Raw genomic sequence first — 19,480 nt, 5'->3', positions numbered from 1 at the left:
TTCCTTTTTTTTTTTTTTTTTTTTTCCCATCATTTCTAGCATTTCTGAAGCCAGTTATTTTTCATGGATCAGTATTTTTGAGGGCTAGATATTTGGTATGTTTGTTTTGTTTTATATTCTTTTATTTTTTCAAAATTTTACTTTATATTTTTTCTCACTTATCTGTTTCCCTTGATTTTGTTTTTCCTCTGCTAAAAAACATTCTCTATTGTTCTCTCACTCTTCCTTTCATCTTTTATTTCTAGCTTCCCTCCTCCTCTCTCATAACCAGTCCACCATTCAAAATTGTAAACCCTTTTGTAAACTTAACTGTTTTTACAGTGGGCAATAACTGATCATATAATTTCTGTTTATTGTGACAATTAGCATTGTAGATGTGACAGCAGGAACTATTTGGTTTAATGCTGTATATTGTTTGCATTGGTTGTTATTATTTGTCTTCCCCTAAATGGTAGGATACTGGAAACCTTCAGGGACACTATATTCCACAGGGTAGAAACTCTACTATCTCAGATCCTTACTGCTAGATGGGTAGACACACCAGTAACAAGAAAAAACAAAAGAACAAATCACCCCAAACAGACCAAGATACCTCAATAACAGAATCCAATGCCAACTCAGTGGAAAAAATGACAGAGAAGGAATTTAGAATGTACATAGTCAAACTGATCTGCAAGGTAAAGGATGACATAAGGAGTGAAATCAGAGAAAATACAGGAAGTGAAAGATTATTTCAATAAAGAGATAAGAGATTCTGGAAAAAAAAAAAAAGTCAAGTAGAAATCTTCAAAATTAAGCAACCAATAATCCACATTAAAAATTCAGTGGAAAGCATTAAATGGAACCACCATTTGACCCAGCTATCCTACTCCTCGGTTCATACCCAAAGGACTTAAAATTAGCATACTACAGTAATGCAGCCACATCAGTGTTTATAGCAGATCAATTCACAAGAGCTAAACTACAAAACCAACCTAGGTGTTCAATAGATGCATGGATAAAGAAAATGTGGTATATATACTCAATAGAATATTACTTAGCTTTAAAGAAGAGTGAAATTATGGCATTTGCCAGTAAATGGATGCAGTTGGAGAATATCATGCTAAGAGAAATAAGCCAAAGGCTGAATGTTTTCTCTAATATGTGGATTTTTCACAATAAGGGAGGGGATACTAGAGAAGAATAGTGTTACCTTAGATTAGGTCGAGGGAAATGATGGGAAGGGAGAGGAGGGGATGTGGGATTAGGAAAGATAATAGAATGAAACAGACATTATTACTTTATGTATATATATGACTGCACAATCAATATGATTTGCAACATGTACACTCAGAAACATGAGAAATTATATCACATCTATGTATGATATATCAAAGTGCATAAATGCATTATTCTATTGTCATGTATAACCAATTAAAACAAGTAAAAAATTAGAATTAGAGCACTTGGAAAACAGTTTTAGGCAATGTAGACAAAACATACAATCTTGAAAATAAAGTTGATCCTGGAGAAAAGATGTTAAGAGACCATGAACAGAACTTCCATGAAACATGAGATAAACTCCAAAGACCAAATTTAAGATTTTTCAGGATAGATGAAGGCTCGGAGACACAAACCAAAAGAATGCACACTCTTTTCAATGAAATAATATGAAAAAACTTCCCAAACAAAGAATGAAATGGAAAATCAGATACAGGAGGCTTATAGGACCTCAAATATACAAAATTACAACAGACTTGCACCAAGGCACATTATTATGAAGATGCCTAATTTACAAATGAGGATTGAATTTTAAAGGCAATCAGAGAAAAATAACAGGTTACATTTACAGGGAATCCAATCAGGATCTCAGCTGATCTCTCAACTCAGACCCTCAAAGCTAGGAGGTCTTATATACTAAGCACTGAGACAAAATGGATACCAGCCAAAAATACTATACCCAGAAAAATTAATCTTTGAAATTGACACTGAAATAAAAACATTCCATGATAAACAAAAGTTAAAAGAAAGCAACTGCAAAACATTCTCAATAAAATATTTCATGAAAAAGAAATGAAAAATAGAAGTGAAAACCATCAAAGAGGAACTATATTGGAAAAACAGTCAATCAAGAACAAATTAATTCAGAGTAAAAACCAGAAATAAATCAAAACAGGGAATAAAGATAATTCCGCAATAAAAACATTGAATATAAATGGCCTAATCTCATCAATAAAAAAAAACCCAGAGAGGGTCAGATTGGATTATAAAACAAGACCCAAAAACATTCTGTGTTCAAGAGACTTACCTCATAGGCAAAGACATCTAGAGACTGAAGGTAGAAGAATGAGGAAAAACATATCATCCATAAAACAAGCAGACATTTCTATCCTCATATTATAAAAGTAAACTTCAAGCCAAAATTAATCAGAAGGACAAAGAGGGTCATTTTATACTGCTTAATGGAACTAAACATCAACAAGACATAACAATCGTAAATATTTATAACCCAAACAATGGAGCATCTTCGTACAAACAAACCCTTCTCAATTTCAAGAACCAAATAGACTCCAACACAATAATACTGGGTGACTTTAACAGGCAGACCTCTGTCACCACTGCACAGATCCTCCAAACAAAAACTAAATAAAGAAGCTATAAAACTAAAAAATATAATTGATAATTTAGACTTAACAGACACATATAGATCATTTCATTCATCAATGACTGAATACACTACTTTCACCAGTACACGGAACCCTCTCAAAATAGATCATGTTATGTAGACTATCACATATGTTCCCATAGAATTGTAATATTACCTTAATATATTTTTAGCATCTATAGGGTTTTGATAGCTTCCTTTCTATTGATATTAATTTTTGTGTTCTTGTTTTATTAGATTTGTTAGGCTTTATGAATTTTCAGCAATATTAATTCATTTCTATTTCACATATTTCTACTCCTACTCTTATTTTTTCTTTCCTACTACCTAATTTAAAAATAATTTGATTGCCAAACCGTCTTCTTTCTGATATAGTACTTATAACTTAAAGTGTTCATCGGAGTGCTGTTTCATCCCAGAGATTGGTATTGTAAGTTTTTATTATCACTTAGTTCAAAGCACTTTTTAATTTCTTGTGCTTTCTTCTTTGACCTGTGAGATATTTATAAGTGTGCTGTTTAATTTTGAAGTAGTTGTGATGTAGGGGTGGGTTCTATATATCATAAGGTGATTGATTTCTAATGTAATAAATGATGCAGGAAGCACAGACTGCATGATTTTAAATTAGAAAAAAGTAATGAAAATGCTTATTATATTGGTTACATTTGTGTCAAAACATTTCAAAGCTGATCAAATTGTATATTTAATACATGGCATTTTATTGTACTTCAATTTTATCTGAATAAAGCTATACATAAATAAGTTTTTTTGTCATAGAAAAACTAGAAAAATGTCTCCTTTACTTTAATACTCATTCCTTGAGATCTGGACAAATAATGAGACATTGCCATTGTTAAATCTGAGTTGTTGGAGAACAATACCAAGCTATATTCTGTTTACATATTTCACTGTTATAATTCCCGGTAATATTTGAAATAACATATTAATTTTAATAGCAAGATTCTTGAGGAAGAAAAAATCAGTTACTTTTCTGATTTTCTACCCTAAGGAAAACTTCCAAAATAGATTTCTATGAATGGAGTTTTTATAATCCCCACCCCCAACTATAGTTTATTTGGACAGAATTAGAGAAATTTCTGAATTCAGTGAAAGTAGTTTTCTTTTTTTGTTTTCCAGTTGTCACTACCATTTTTGGGACCATAAAGATACCAATGTTGATATAAACTAAGATTTTAAAGGAAGCACTGAACCATCAGAGAGATTATTTATGTCAGCAGTTAAATAAACATTACCCCAGAGTTAATTTTGGATAAATGGTACTACCATCATAAGACAAAATATTTATATTTGACCCTGCCTTATCTTTAAAAATCTAGAAAAAAATTAACTGAATTTTCAAACATACACACACATCTATCTATCTATCTGTATGTATGTATGTGTGTGTGTTTAAAATATATTTTACTCATCATTCTTCCATGTATTTTTCTTGTCTTCAAATATTTCATTTATTTATTGATCAATTCAAAGTTTTGCTGATTCACTCATCCATTCATTCATTCATTTTTCTTCCATCCTTATCTAAGTTGGACATTTCCCTTTATTTCTAGATTGATACTCACTTGCCTACTCAAAAGCTTCAAAAATATTTTACACCTACTTCAGTTCAATCTGCCCCAAGTTAAAACCTAAATTCAATGCCCCTGCCCAAACAAACCCAGTCCTCTTTCAGTTTTCTCTATTACCCATCTGCAGAAGCCAGTGACCAGGAAGATGTTTTTATACCAACTTCCCAGTCAATACCTCCCTCCAGTCCAGTCTCAGTACTTCACTAACTCTTCTAAGGAATTTTATAGAAGAATATTTATTAAATTAGAAGTCATTTTACTTTATAGCTCATGATCTTACTTTAGAAGACTTTTGCACAGTACTTGAACACAACAGTAAGTGAATGTTAGTTCTTCAGATAACACTAATTCTTCAAGGATTAGGCATGATCTGTTGGCATTATAAATCAACGACACTACAGTATGTGTTACTCATTGGTAAATATTAACTATGCTCATCTACAAGTCATAAAACCACCCCATCAGAAAAATATGACCCTCCATAAATTGTTGGTACATTTAATTTTACTTACGTCCCTAAATCAATGGATCTGTGAATCATATAGTATTTTAAAAGTATACTTAAAGATCTATAACTTATTTGGGAAACACATGCCCAGTTGAATGCAAACATTGCAGATGAGACCCTGAGTGTCATTTATTTCAAGGTCACAATCTACCACTTCTTTCATTACAAGCATTATAGAGTTAGTGTTGTAAAGTAAAATGCCAGCAGTGTTACTGTCTATCTTGCTCATGGTTTCAAAACCAGCTCTAGGACAGTACTCAGTGTAGAGCAGACTCCCAGTAAAAAGGAAGCTACAAGTAATGCTTTTCTTTCATCTGATTTATGACAGTTTTCAGTAGTAATGGTAGAATTATTAGAATTACAAAAAATAAAACACTGGAGGGTGCCTTACATGCACCTAAATGAACTAGAAAAATATAGGAAGATTTTTTTGAAATATAGGAAAATTAATTTGGAAATTTGGAATATAAGAAAAATATAGGAAGATTATTTTGAAGTCTCTGTGAGAATATGAAGTCATCCTTCACTTGTTTTCTTTACATACTATCTACATCAACAAATCCTGATGGCTCTACCTTCTACACACATCTAGAATGGGACCCTTCTCATTGTTTCTACCACGACCCATCTGCTGCAATTCTAATCCTCTCTCCTTTTAGACTAGTGCGATAGCCTAAGAACTGGTTGTCTTGCTCTGTACTTACACTCTTATTCTAAAAAAAACTTTAAAAATATTTGAACTAATCCTCCAAAAACCTGTGACAGATTAAGTCAGGCCTCAATGCCCCCATCTCATGCAGACTAAAAGCCACAGCCCTTTCAATGGCTTGCAAAAGCTTCATGATCAGACTACTTAACAAAGAACCTCATTTTCTATTCCTTGATGGTGTACTTTGGACACAGCTAGGATGCTCCTGGCTCGGGGCCTTTTTGCATCTGCCACACTTGGGTAGAGGAAGCTCTTCTGATTTTTACCTGGTTCATTCCTTTATCTCTTTTGGCTTTAACACTGGACATAAAATAGTGCCCATCTCCACTATCCCATTCCCCTCTTATTTGACTATCCTCCATCTCATGTGTGTTTGTTTGTAATATATTTGCTGTTGTTTTTGTAAATGCATTCCTTCTCCACTTTCCTTCATTTTTATCAGTTCTATGAGGGCAAAACTTTGTTTCATTCATAGCCAATGTATACAGAAGAGTGCTCATTTTAAACATAATTAGTTTTGGTAACATTTAGCTAAAAGGATAACGAAAGTAAGGCAGCACACTATGGAAAAGTAGGCTAGAGAGAAACAGCCTAGAGACTCCCAGACTTTTAATTTAGCTTTTTCCCCAAAGTGAGAATATGGCTTTGTTGACACTGATTTTAGTTTTTAAACCTCTAGAACACTACGTCTAAAACTTTACATTCAAGAAAACTATATAAATTTGTAAGTGCTCCCTCATAATGGTGCTGTAAGCTCCACTAACATATAGCAAATTTCTTGGATTTGACAAGGCCCCATCCTGTTTAGATGGCATCATCATTAGAAACTCTGGAGGCCATGATGAAATGAACTGAGATAGATTGTATTTTCACTTTCTTTCTGTACTCATCCTTTTCAGGAAAGTTTCTATGTTCTTGGATAACTAGATAACAACATAATTTAAAATTATATAGACCTGTGTGGTCTCTTCTTGATAAGTTGTGGTCCCCTTAAAATGCTATAGATATTTCCTAATGCAGAGTGTTGATATACTCCTTTCCTAGATGTTGGTGTTCTCAATTAGATGTTGGTATTCTCAGTATTGAGAAAGAGTCATGAACAAAATGAAGTCAGTATCTTTATGGCACTTCCATTTTAGTTGGGAGAGACAGGTGAAAAAAAGTAAGTCAGTATTTCATATACACAGTCCATGTATATACTCATTGACTTATGATGGGGTTAGGCACCAATAAATCTATTGTGAATGAAAAGTACTACAAATAAAAAATGCATTTAATGTACCTAATCCATTGAATATAACAGCTTAGCAAAATGGAGCATAAAGTATAGGTTGATTACCCTCACTGGAGGTACAGATCAAGAGTATCTTACTACATATTGCTCTCTCAGGAAAAGATCAGAATTCAAAATATAGTTTCTACTGAATGCCCGCTACTTTCACACCATTGTCTAAAATTGTAAGTTGAACTATAGTTAAGTCAGATGGACACAAGGAGTTGGATAAAAAAAATGGGATGAAGATTGTAGGGTATATAGAGGGGGGTGTGAAGGGAGGGGCCACAGTTACACAGCCAATATAGGGTAGAGCCAGATTCCCACAAAGCATTCCATTTCTAAATATGTGTTCTTAATCCCAGAACTAAAGCTGCTAAATTGTTCTGCAAACTGGGCCTAGTGGATATTAGAGTTGACAATGTAGAGGGAGACAGTCTAGATTGACACATAGACACTTTTAAAAGGGAAATGGGAAAAGGTCTTTTCACAGTGCTACTGTGTTTCATAAAATAAAGAACAAATAATAATTTAAAAACAACAATGGGGCAAAAATTCTCAGTAATTCTTTAAACAAATGAGATGAGTCAATGCCTAGCAAACAGCATAGGCTAGAGTTCTCTAGTTCCATATGTTGATTGTTCCAATTCTGCTTGGGATGCCAGAGAGTAGGAAACAATTTACAAGCTAGAAGGAGAAAGTATCTATATCATGAATGTTCTGATGGGTCAGGATTCTCATTTAACTGAGACTGATTAGAAAATAGGTTTGACTTGAGTACCTTAATTCAACCAGTGGTCAATCACATCTCCAGGGTAATCATGAACCTGACTCCACTGTTCTGAGCTTGGTCTCCCGCTTGTTGTATGAACTTAGTACACACTAGGATTCAAGAAGACTGTGTGGACAAGTGCAGTGCCTACACCATGAAAACTCTGTGGGAATGAGTCATCCAAGGAAAATGAGGGGATAAGACCCTACAACAAGGCCTCTGAATCAGCATTTCTTAAGTGATTTTTTTTTTTTTTACTTCTTAAGAGAGATTCATACAGATCACACTTTAAAAAAAGAAACGAAACTGGCAACATATCTGAACACATAGTCTGTTTTTGCTTCATTTCCTAGGCCTTGCCATCAATATTGTTTAGTCTCGACTTCCTCTCACTAGCTCTGTGGCACTGGACAAGTTATTTGTTTGTGGCTCAATATGTTCTATTGTGAAATGGTGATAAACATTACAACCGCATTAAATAGAATTAAATGAGATCATGAATGCACTCGGCAAACAGTGGACATTCAATTAATGTGTAACAACCATTTTTTGGAAAGCCTTCTTAGTACATGTCTCATCCTTTGAGAACTACCCCTAACACACAGAGATCAGCTCCTCCAGTTCTTTGTAAATAGTGACTCTGCATACTTTTCTCTGCCAAGCTATGTTTTAGATGACAACAAGGATAGATGCTTAATGTAAAGTAGGCCCACCAAGTCTTTCTGTCAATAATTGGAAATTTGAACTTGAGGGCTAATTAGTTTTAATGCCTTCGAATTCATGCTGCGTCTTGCAGGTTGTCATATTGACTCAAATGTCATTTGGGATCTCTTTGCAAATGGTGCAGAGGGATGTAGTGTTTAGAGCAAGAAGAAATTGAAGCAGCAAGACAGAAATACTAATAAATGTCCAATTGAAAGACAAAGACGCTGCCTTGGTCCCTCACTGCTCCCCAGTTCTTAGGAAAGTTTCAGGGACTCCTTGAACTCTGTCCTTGAGTTCTATGAAATAACCATTTTGTTCCCTTAAATCTATTTGTTAATTTAGCTTAAGTAGTTCTGTTTCTTAATCAAATATGCCTTAGGAGAAAAATAATAACTCTCACCTATTTGTAATTGTTTAATGTAAAAGAATACTTATTGATACAGTAAATACATTTTGGATTTAAAGTAACTGACTGAATAAAAGTCAGAAATAATGAGGTGCCAGCCAATTTTCCTGCCTGTCATTTCTGGTAACATAAGAAAAGGCTAGCCTTAATGAGACCACGATATTGCTTTGAAGTGCTCCTATTCACGCTTTTCCTGTCCTCTCATTCTAAAGGACTTTGCTCGTTCACTGTACTGCCATGAATTCCTAAATAGAGTCTTACATTCACTGTCTTTTTTCTACCAATAACCATATCAAAACTCACCTGTCCTCTGACACTTTACCCCATTTTTGTTTTCTAAGGAAGCAATTAGATGCTCTGGTATACTAACCCAAGCCAACATGTTAATTGATTCTAATGTAAAAGAAGGCCTCCTTTTCATTTCTTCAGACACATATGTGACTTTTGGGGAAAACTTTAATTAGTACAACTACTTGTGGGAAATTCATACACTGAATAAAGTAAATGGGGAAATAATTTTTACAAAGATATTCTTATGATCTTTTGTGTGATAACTGCACTGAATTAACAAATAGCAAATTGCACTAGAAAAAAGGTTAAACTAGAGAAAGACCATATATTTTTGATACATTTAAAATTACTGAGCAGTCTTCTCTGCAGTGTAGTAAAATTGGTTTAGAAGCTAAAAATAAAAGTACAGCTGAATATATTCAAAATTGTAATCAAATGTTAGAACAAAAGAATCAGTCATAAATGCTTAGTCAACTAACTGAGATTATCACATCTCTATGCTAATCCTGTGTTTTTAATTAACAGACAAAGCAGAAGGGGGTAACTAAACAACAGTGTATAAAAAAATGGAAAAAATAAATTTTCAAGCTCTAATTAAATGGAGCTACAATAACACAATACTACTGCATTTCAATAACTGTTCATTAGAAACAACCAGAACACCTTGGTATGTCTTTCCAAAATACATTTCAAAGGCCTTGGCATTCTCTTCTGTTTTTACTTATGATCATAAAGAGTCCAGATGTTGAACATAATAAGCTGAATCACCACAACAAGTACCACCTAGCCTTCTGCCCCAAGTCTCTGGGTTGGCCAAAAGATACCTTTATCATGGAAGGAGTGGGCTCCAGAATAGAAGCAGAGTGCTGAAATTCACACCTGCCACTCTATATTAATGTGATCTTGGGAAAGATATTCAAATGCCCTAGCTGCAAGTTTCCTTATGTTTATTATGAACTCTTCTGTGTAAAATTAGCTTAACAAAAATAACTCTTGTTTTGAAAATTCATTCTTTTACCTTTAAGTAAGGCTCTTGGAATCACTGTGAACAACAGTACTAAAAATAGTTGCCCTCATAAAGCTTATATTCTCAGGCCTTATATTAAAGCACTTAGTGTCTGGTACTCAGTCAGCTCTCAATAAACATCAGTTGTTAGGGTTAGAGGTTGAGCAGCCCAGTCTAAAAATTCAAAACCTGAAATGGTCCAAAATCAAAACTTTTTGAGTTCCAACATGACACTGCAAGTAGAAAGCCCCACATCTGACCTCATGGATGGGTCTCAAAGTGAAGGTATAATAAAAATACTGGGTAAAATTACCTTCAGGCTTTCTGTATCAGTTATATTAGAAACATAAGTAAATCTCACATTTATACAGGGGTCTTATCTCCAAGGCATTTTATTATACATATGCAAATACTTCTAAATGCGAAAACTCTGAAATCTGAATCACTTCAGAACCAAGCATTTCAGATAAGGAATACTTGACTTGTACTAATACTTGAATGAGAGTAAATACTGGCATTGAAATTCCAGGAAATAGGTCGGAAGGGAGTCAGCACATCTAAGACCTAGCAGTGGTGCTGCCACTATTTATCTAGGCGACCTTCATTTAATCTCTCTTGGCCTCAATTATTTAAAAGTGGTTTTAAAGTACCTTCTATTGAGTATATGAAAGATCATGAGGGACAGAAATGATGAAAGGTTCAAAAATATAAAAAATATTATATTTTTATACTTAATTATATTTCTGATTTATTTTCTATTTATCTTATTCAAATGCATGAAACACAAATTACCTCTTCAGTATACTCAAAGCTTAGGAAGAAATCAGATAGTAGGTGATCAGCTGCACTTAAAACAGAAAAAAAAATCCTCAGAGTTCATTGGGGAAAAAAATGCTATGAATGCTGTACCCAGAGGTTATAATTGACTCAAATATCATTTGCGATCCCTTTACAAATGGGGTAGAAGAATGTAAGATTTCAGAGCAAGAGGGAAATGAAGCAGCAAGACAGCAAGAAAAAATAATAAAAGTCCAAGTTATTACAGTGGGGAAGAGAGAAAAGAGATGTTTCCTTTGTGTCCCTGCCTCCTAGTGCCTAAAACATAAAGTCTTAAAAAAGGAGGGGGGGGGGCAACATCTTACATTTATCTTAAAAAGTACACAGGCTTAAGTCTTTATCAGAAATTATTGGATGAGAGAGTCTCCTAGAACACAGAAGTGAAATGCAATATTATTCCTTTCTGGGCGATCTTAACTTCCTTAACTTCTAAATTGTTTTTTTTTTCAATAATATTTTAAAACAAAATTGGTCTCATACATATATATTTCACAATATTATATATTTTTCAAGGTTTTGTGGATTTTATTTGAATTACTTTTTCAGCATTTCACCTTTCTTTAAAAATATGAATGTATATTTCCCCCAGCTTAGTCAAATTAAATGGCCCAGGTTATCTCCTTTGTAATTCTCATCCAGATAATACTGAATTATTTAAAGTCTCTGGTTAAGTCATGCTCTCTCATGCAAAATAGTATAACTTGGTTTCATCTTTTCCTCACCTGAAATGGTCTTTGTCCTTCTATTCAAGAACATGTCCATCCATCATGTCTGACTCAGTGTCCTCTGCAAAGTTTTGCCTGATTTTCCCCAGTGTCCATATACCAACAGGTCATATTAGACATTCTCAGTATTACTCCCAAAGAATTTTGTACCTGTTATCACAAAATTGATTATCTCTTTGAATTACTATTTTTGGTTATGTCTATCTGAGGATAGCACCATGATTTTCATCTTGTTATCAACCTGCCACGGAGTCAATGAACTATCCATATTGAGTATCCCTTATCTGAAATGCTACGGACCAAAAATATTTCAGATTTTAGATTCTTTAATCAAAATATCTTGGGAGGGGGCCCAAGTATAAACACAAGATTTACTTTGTTCCACATACACTGCATACATATAACCTGTAAAAAATTTCATATAATATTTTCAATAATTTTGTGTATGAAAATAGTTTCATAGTGTAGGGATTTTCCATCATGGCATCATGTTGGTGCTAAAACGTTTCAGATATTAGAGCATTTCAGACTTTGGATTTTCAGATTAGGAATGATCAAATTGTACTGGACATATCATTGTTTTCAATAAATACACAAAACCTTATTTTTGCTAATAAAATAAATATAGTCTGACAGGCTTTAATTTGTAAAGTTGTTGCCTTACTCTACAACAAAAACATCACTGTGGTACAGCAATCAAACGTGAAGAGGAATCAATAAAAAATTGAGAAAAAAATCATATTCTACCTCACCCTTCTCTGTCCTTCCTCTCTGAGGGCAGGAGGGGTGAGAAGAAGTAACTTTTCTGGTACTGATAGTGGCAGAATATCATCAAAGTAAGAAATACTCCTCCAAATGCACTATAGCTCATGGTCTTTAACTCTAATATACGGCAGTAAAATGTTTAAGTTTCCTTAGATATATTAGAGAAAAATGGCACAAGACCAACTTTTAGAAATAAACTGAAATTTTAGCAAATCTTACAGAAGGATTGATCACAATAAAAGCAAAAATGCCATTACCATTAAAATCTAGTATTTAACCTTGAATCCATCTAACTTCAAAATTAGTTAGGTTTCACATTCATTATACTGACATCCAACAATCCAATAATATGCTATTTTAACACACACACACACACACACACACACACACTTGTAAGGCTTATCAGGATATTTCAAATAGTCAAAGCATAATCAGGAAAAAAATCACATTGGCCTACAGAATAATTATTTTAAAACACAGTTGATTAAAACTAAACTTTAGATAGAGCATTAATCTCTCGGATATATTAAAAAAAAACTCAGAAAACTTAACAAAAAAATAACCCAATCAATAAATAGGCTAAGGAACTGAACAGAACTTCACGGAAGAAATATGATCAATCAACAAGTATATGAAGAAATGTTCAACATCTCTAGCAATTAGAGAAATGCAAATCAAAACTACACTGAGATTTCATCTCACTCCAATCAGAATGCCAGCTATTAAGAATAGAAACAACAATAAGTGTTGGTGAGGATGTGGGAGAAAAGGCACACTCATACATTGCTAGTGGGACTGCAAAATGGTGCAACCAATCTTGAAAGCAGTATAGAGATTCCTTAGAAAACTTGGAATAGAACCACCATTTAACCCAGCTATCTCACTCCTCGGTCTATACTCAAAGGACTTCAAATCAACATACTGCAGTGACATGACCACATCAATGTTTACAGCAGCTCAACTCACAATAGCTAAACTATTGAACCCACCTAGATGCCCTTCAACAGATGAACGGATAAAGAAAATGTGGTGTGTAAATACACAATGGAATATTACTCAACCTTAAAGAAGAATGAAGTTAAGGCATAATAGAATGAAATGGACTTATTATCCTATGTGCACATATGATTACATGACCAGTGTAACTTTACATCACATACAATCAGAAGAATGAGAAGTTATACTCCATTTATGTATGATGTGTCAGAATGCATTCTACAGTCATGTATTAGAAATTAAAAAGAAAATTACAAAACCCCTAAACTTTAGCAAAACATCCAGCTATTCTCCAGTTATAAATAAAAATAGTAACAGTTAAAAACAGTATGAAGAGAACTCTCCTGGAAATTACAACATTTTCCTAATTCACATTCTTAGTGCAATTTGTTTCCATTTTATCTCTGTCATCTGATTTTTCTATAATAAAACATCACTCCATTCTTCTCATAATAGTTAATAAAATAAAGCTACAGAAAGAAAATGTGTTCTCAAAAGTTAAAGACTATTTGGGGTGGAGAAACATTTTTATACAGAGTTCCAGTGAAGTGACCTCTATTCGGTGAACAGGATAAAACTTATCAGTTAATATAAAATTTAAAGCATATTCTAAATTTCTAGTTGATTTGTTGAATATAAGCTTAATTCATAGAGATGCACTTATTTTAATATTCTGCAATGTCAAAAATGGGATTTAATCATTTTGTTTTCTAAAAAACTAAAGTCTTAATCATGGATTACATTATATTAGTTTATTTTTTAACTACCTTCTTAGAAATTTTTCCAGAGGAAAATTAATTCACTATAGTATTACATATTTTTCTTTGATATTTTTTGATAATGTATCTTGAATATATTTTCTTACTATAAAGCAAGTAAAATCCCTTTGCAATTACTACTGCCCCCAGAAAAATAGTTCCACAGGTTAGTGCATATGAGCAGGGTTCTACAGTGGAATTCACTACTATAAAAATTCAACAGAAGAATGCTTCATTTTCTTAATACAGAGCCATACACTGTTGAGAAAACCAAAATGAAAAGAAAGTGAATTCATTCAAAAGAGCATTTATATAAGTTTGAAAAGGAACAAAAGACCACTAGCTGGAGATACATAAAATGCTTCTGGTACCCATTATTAACAAGGGAAATGAGATAGCAGATAGTTTAGGAGAATTCAAAGGAAATGATAATAAAAAAATATTACAGTGTTAGTATATTATGGCTAGTAAAAAAAAAAAATCAAACATTTTTAAATTTTAGAAATACATTTAAAAGAATAAATAAAATAAGAAAAAAGATTCTGTGCCTAGGATGACAAATTTGGGGCTTGAGTGTTAATGCCTGTCAGATATGACTAATTGATTATTGAGTCTTTGTAGCTGATTTTGGAATCTTTCTCAGCACATACCATGGAGAGCCACTACCAATCACTAAAAATTGGCATTAATACTGAAACCTATTCGTCAAACCTGCTCTCAGTGACATGGTTCAAGATGTTCAATTGGGAAACCTTCCCAGCTGATAAATGGCACAGGACTGTGCACAAGCTGCTAAGATATGTGATCAAGCAAAAACTGGCTTACAGAAATTTGTGAATGCATGAAAAAACCTTTTTAAAAAGCAAAACAGGAAAATAACACTACAGTGAATATTGTTATGATTGGAGACAGGGATAAATCTTTAAAAAACTAATTGCCACCTACAATCTAAAATGGTTTCAATTCTGATTTAAAAAGAAAGAAAGAACAGTCTCATCTATTTGTGAGGAAAGTAATCACTACAAGTAGTAAGAAATTACAACAATGATTCCTTCAATTGCCATGTACCAGAAAGTATTTTGTTGGCAATTGAAAATTTAACAGAATAATTTCAATAATTTGAGTATTATGGCTTAAAGTCATAAATGGCCTAACAGTCTAAAAAATTTGTGACAAAATGAATAACTACAGTAAAGAATGTGATGAGATATTTGATATACAATATACCTCAACATCTTAGCAAAAAAATTGCAAAATTTCTATGAAAGAAAAAATACTTTATATTAACAAAAGTGTTTATTTCTAATGAAATCAATTAAAATGCAAATCTTATCTAAACTCAAATGCTTTTTAAGTCTTCAAAAATAAAATCTTAAGCCAGGTGTGGTGGCACATGCCTGTAACCCCAGCAGCTCAGGAGGCTGAGGCTGGAGGATCTCAAGTTCAAAGCCAGCCTCAGCAACTTAACAAGGCCCTAAGCAATTCAGTGAGACTGTCTCTAAACAAAATACAAAAAAAGTACTGGGGATGTGGCTCAGTGGTTGAGGACCAGTACCAAAAAAATAAAAATAAAAATAAAAATCTTATAATGTGATTTTGTTTATATTCATAGAAAGTAACAGACAATGTCTTATTATTAGTTGTATTAATTTCTAGAAAAATAGTATTCTTTGAAATATACTGTAAAATATAGTTGTTAAGTCATATTTGAAAAATATTTCATAATTTTAATTCCAGAATAAAAATGAATAGTAAACAAAGTGTTAGGTGAAAATTAAGTAAAAAAAAAATCCAATGAGATCAAATAAATGTACAAAGGTGAAGATTACTTTGTTTAGCTGTAATTACATATATGACACACACACACACACACACACACACCCTCTCACTAAATGTCAAGCTAAAAACTGCAATAATGAGAAACCTCAAAAGAAAGTATACTTTGATGATGAGACCAGCTTGGATAAAGTCTACAACAGCCTGGTCTGATAATGAACCCTAGGTCTTGTATTATGCAGTATAATGTACTGTTCTGGTGAATAAAAACTGCACCATTCCCCACTTCATTTAACTTATATATATGCTTAGTTATATTTAGGATATGACACAAATTCTGCAAAACAACTAAAGTTACATTGACCTTTGGCAGTAAAGAACACCATCAGCTACAAGCAACCCAAACCACTATCTATAAAACAGCAGGTCAAACCACTACGCATAATTAGAAAGTTTTCTAAAATCTCCTTTGAAATAACTCATATGCTAAAATTTTTTACTCTTGGTCAGACTCACTGTCATGAATTGTTCTACTCTGCTTTTCCATGATTTTGAAAAATGAGGCAACACATGAAATATTTTTTTAAATCACAAGGCAATTATTTTAATTGTATAATTATAACATAATTTTAGTACATTCCATGTCACTATCATTCATGATTATTGTAAGAAAAATTCTCATTAAGAGATAAATCATTGTCTAATTAGGTACTTACCTCAAGTGAGAGGGGAAATAAGTGCTTCTCTGAACTGTATCAACAACTAGCAAAGAATGCTTTCACACAGAATATAAAAACCAAGAAAACATGCTTTATGGGAAAAAATGTACTGCTTTATCATAGCAAATATATCAGTTTTCTAGCATTTTATTAATAAAAGTGGGAAGAGCTTTAAAAAATATTCTCCTTACCTGTGTATACAGTTTTTACTCTCGAGATATAACATACCAGCAGCAGCATCTAGGGAAAATTTCACCAACTGTTTGAGTTTTAGTTCATCCTTCTTCTTTCTCAGATAGGAGAGGAAGTCACCTCCTAGAATAAATGACAGAAGAACAGTGAAATAAAACTATGATTAAAGTCACATTTATACCCTATAAGTATATCTGATGGGAAAAAAAGAATTATACATTTGGAGATGATTTTGATCCCATTTGACCTTTATCAGCTTCTTGTAGGAAACAGGGAGAACAGAAAACATGAAAAGAACACATCCTGTTAGAAAGAAGATACCATAAACTTTTCTAGATACTTTAAGTGCTTCATACTGCATATTACTCAAGACATAATAATATTTAATCAAAACCACACTCATCCCTTTGTCACCATTTTCCCCAATTTGATCCACTAAATTTTCTAAGACATTCTATTTTCTATAATACAAAAGAATATAATAATTATGAGTTAATTGAATAGTAAGTGATATTGGATTAGTTATTAGATTCAGTAATTGATTAAAAAAATAAAACTATACTACTTTATCTCTGTACTAGTCAAAAAGAAATATTCTCATGTTGATGATTTAGCCACTGACCTAGGATGTATTTTTGTTCAAATAAACTATGTCTTGAAAAAACTTAAGATATGATAGTTCAAAACAATTGTAACATGATACAAACTTACTGTTAAACAGTTCATAAAGTTTTTAAAAAGGTAAATTTTTGTATTTTATTTATACCAATAGATGCAAAATATTATATTAAGTTGTATCAATATCAAAATTATAGTTGATATTTAAATTTTTTATTATACTAAATCTTGGAAGTACTACATGCTTATGGTACCTCTCAATTTATATGCAAATTTCCATCTGAAATATTTAATCTACATTTAGATTTCATAAAACTTGAGTTTAAAAAATAGATTCACAAACTTGAGTTGTTCCAAACATGTTTAACATTTTCAATAACTGATCCATTATCAATTTTCAAATTTAAAAAAATTAAAATTCAATGAAATTTAAAATTCAGTTTTAGAAGTACCAAACGCATTGCAAGAGCTACATATGATCAGAGATTATCACATTGAATAGTGTCACATTAAACTTTGCATTACTTCTTAATGTAGACTTAAATGTTATGGCTTGGTTATTTTTCTTTTTAGCCGATTAGTTTACATAGCGTATTGCTCTATATTTATAACGTTAAAGTATGTGAGAATTCATGTTCCCTAAAAGCAATCATTCACACTTTCCCTATGAGCCCCCTAAATATTAAACCAGAATTTTTAAAAAGGATCAGCATCTTAATTGCCATTTCCTGAACCTTTTTTTGCTCTCTTCACCAGGCATCTAGGCTTCCTTAAATAGAAAACTTCCTCCAATAGAAAAGCTCTAGAGGTAAAGACTTAAAGACTTTTTCTTTAAAAAGAGTACCTAGAAAATCAACACTTGTCTCTCTCCTTAAAATATTCTTTGTCTGCCAGGTGCAGAGGTACACGCCTGTAATCTCAGTGGTTCTGGAGGCCGAGACAGGAGAATCATGAGTTCAAAGCCAACCTCAGAAAAAGCTAGGCACTAAGCAACTCAGTGAGACCCTGTCTTTAAATAAAATACAAAATAGGGCTGGGGATGTGGCTTATTGGGTGAGTGCCCCCAAGTTCAATCCCCAGTAACAATATACATATATATATTTTCTTCTAACCTCTTCTCTTACAAATCAAGTGTAAAACAAATTTGGGTGGGTCATTTACAAACCAATATGCTTTTTACCTTAAAAATAAATTTAATGGCATTAATTTTCTATTTAAGAGCTTAACTTAAAAATCTGAACTCATCATTTCAACAGTAAACAACAAAAGTAAACACTAACTTCTCAAATTTCACAGGTACCAAAAATACCTGTTAACATGGACTTGAAATCAGTATTTAGGTAAGATATTGTTTGGACCAATATTCATATATATATAATTTTTATTTTTTGCTCAATATATGTTCATCTGTTTTAGAGAAAGTATACCCTTGTGGTTTTGAAACCACATAGCATTCTACTTCAACTATGGAATTACTTTCATATAAAAAGAACTCTTTTGCAATTTGATTTATAAGAAGCATATGATATAACCCAGTATTCTGTGGAATCCAGGTATTATTTTTTCCCCAAGTTAGCTCATCTTCAGCACGTTTTCATTTGCCTCCTACCCTTTTAAAATTTACTTCTTCATGTAATTCTCTTTGCACTCCCCACTTACTACCCAAACTTATTGCACCTCTGTTGGTCAATATTTGTTAGTCAGTGTTATTGAACTAATAAAATATTATTTAAAAATTATTTAATATCATTATTTGATAACACATGATATATTCATAAACAAAAACAAATAGCATTAAAGACTAGGTGAAAAGTAATGACAACTCATTAAGCACTAGAAAGTCAGGGCTACAGTTATTTGAAGATGTGTCTCAGCTAAAGATTCAGAAGGAATTTCTGATTGTCTTATCATTAGACCAACAATATTCCTGCCTTTGAGCGAACTCTTGCTTAAAGTCTTTAAATACAGGACATACATTTTTAAATGTTTCCAGTTTCTAGTTAAGTCACAGGCAGGGTGATCTTAAGTACAGGAGCAGAGTCCCAAAGATGCCACAGGCCCAGTCAGCTTCTTGTAGAAAACCAGATGGAAGCCAGGACTTCAGTAAAAATTAAATAATTATGATTCAGGATGAAAGCCTGAGTCTTGTTCAAGTGCAAGCAGTAAGAATGCTGCAGCAAGAAGTAAATTA

The 19,480-nt window shown here is 32.6% G+C and overlaps 1 protein-coding gene across 7 annotated transcripts in view; it reads right to left on the bottom strand.

Moving 5' to 3' along the window:
• Fer (FER tyrosine kinase) overlaps positions 1-19,480 on the bottom strand; it is a 459,302-nt gene that overhangs the window by 81,807 nt on the left and 358,015 nt on the right. For all 7 annotated transcript variants that reach the window (XM_048811559.1, XM_048811563.1, XM_048811562.1 and 4 more), the window contains one exon: positions 16,671-16,794. In XM_048811559.1, coding sequence (XP_048667516.1) covers positions 16,671-16,794 — 124 coding nt within the window. The remainder of the gene's footprint in view (positions 1-16,670; positions 16,795-19,480) is intronic.

The sequence above is a fragment of the Marmota marmota genome, unplaced genomic scaffold, assembly GCF_001458135.2.
Source record: "Marmota marmota marmota unplaced genomic scaffold, marMar, whole genome shotgun sequence".
NCBI lineage: Eukaryota > Metazoa > Chordata > Mammalia > Rodentia > Sciuridae > Marmota > Marmota marmota.
Note: the sequence above shows the minus strand (reverse complement) of the source record. Positions and strands in the feature narration are given on the sequence as shown.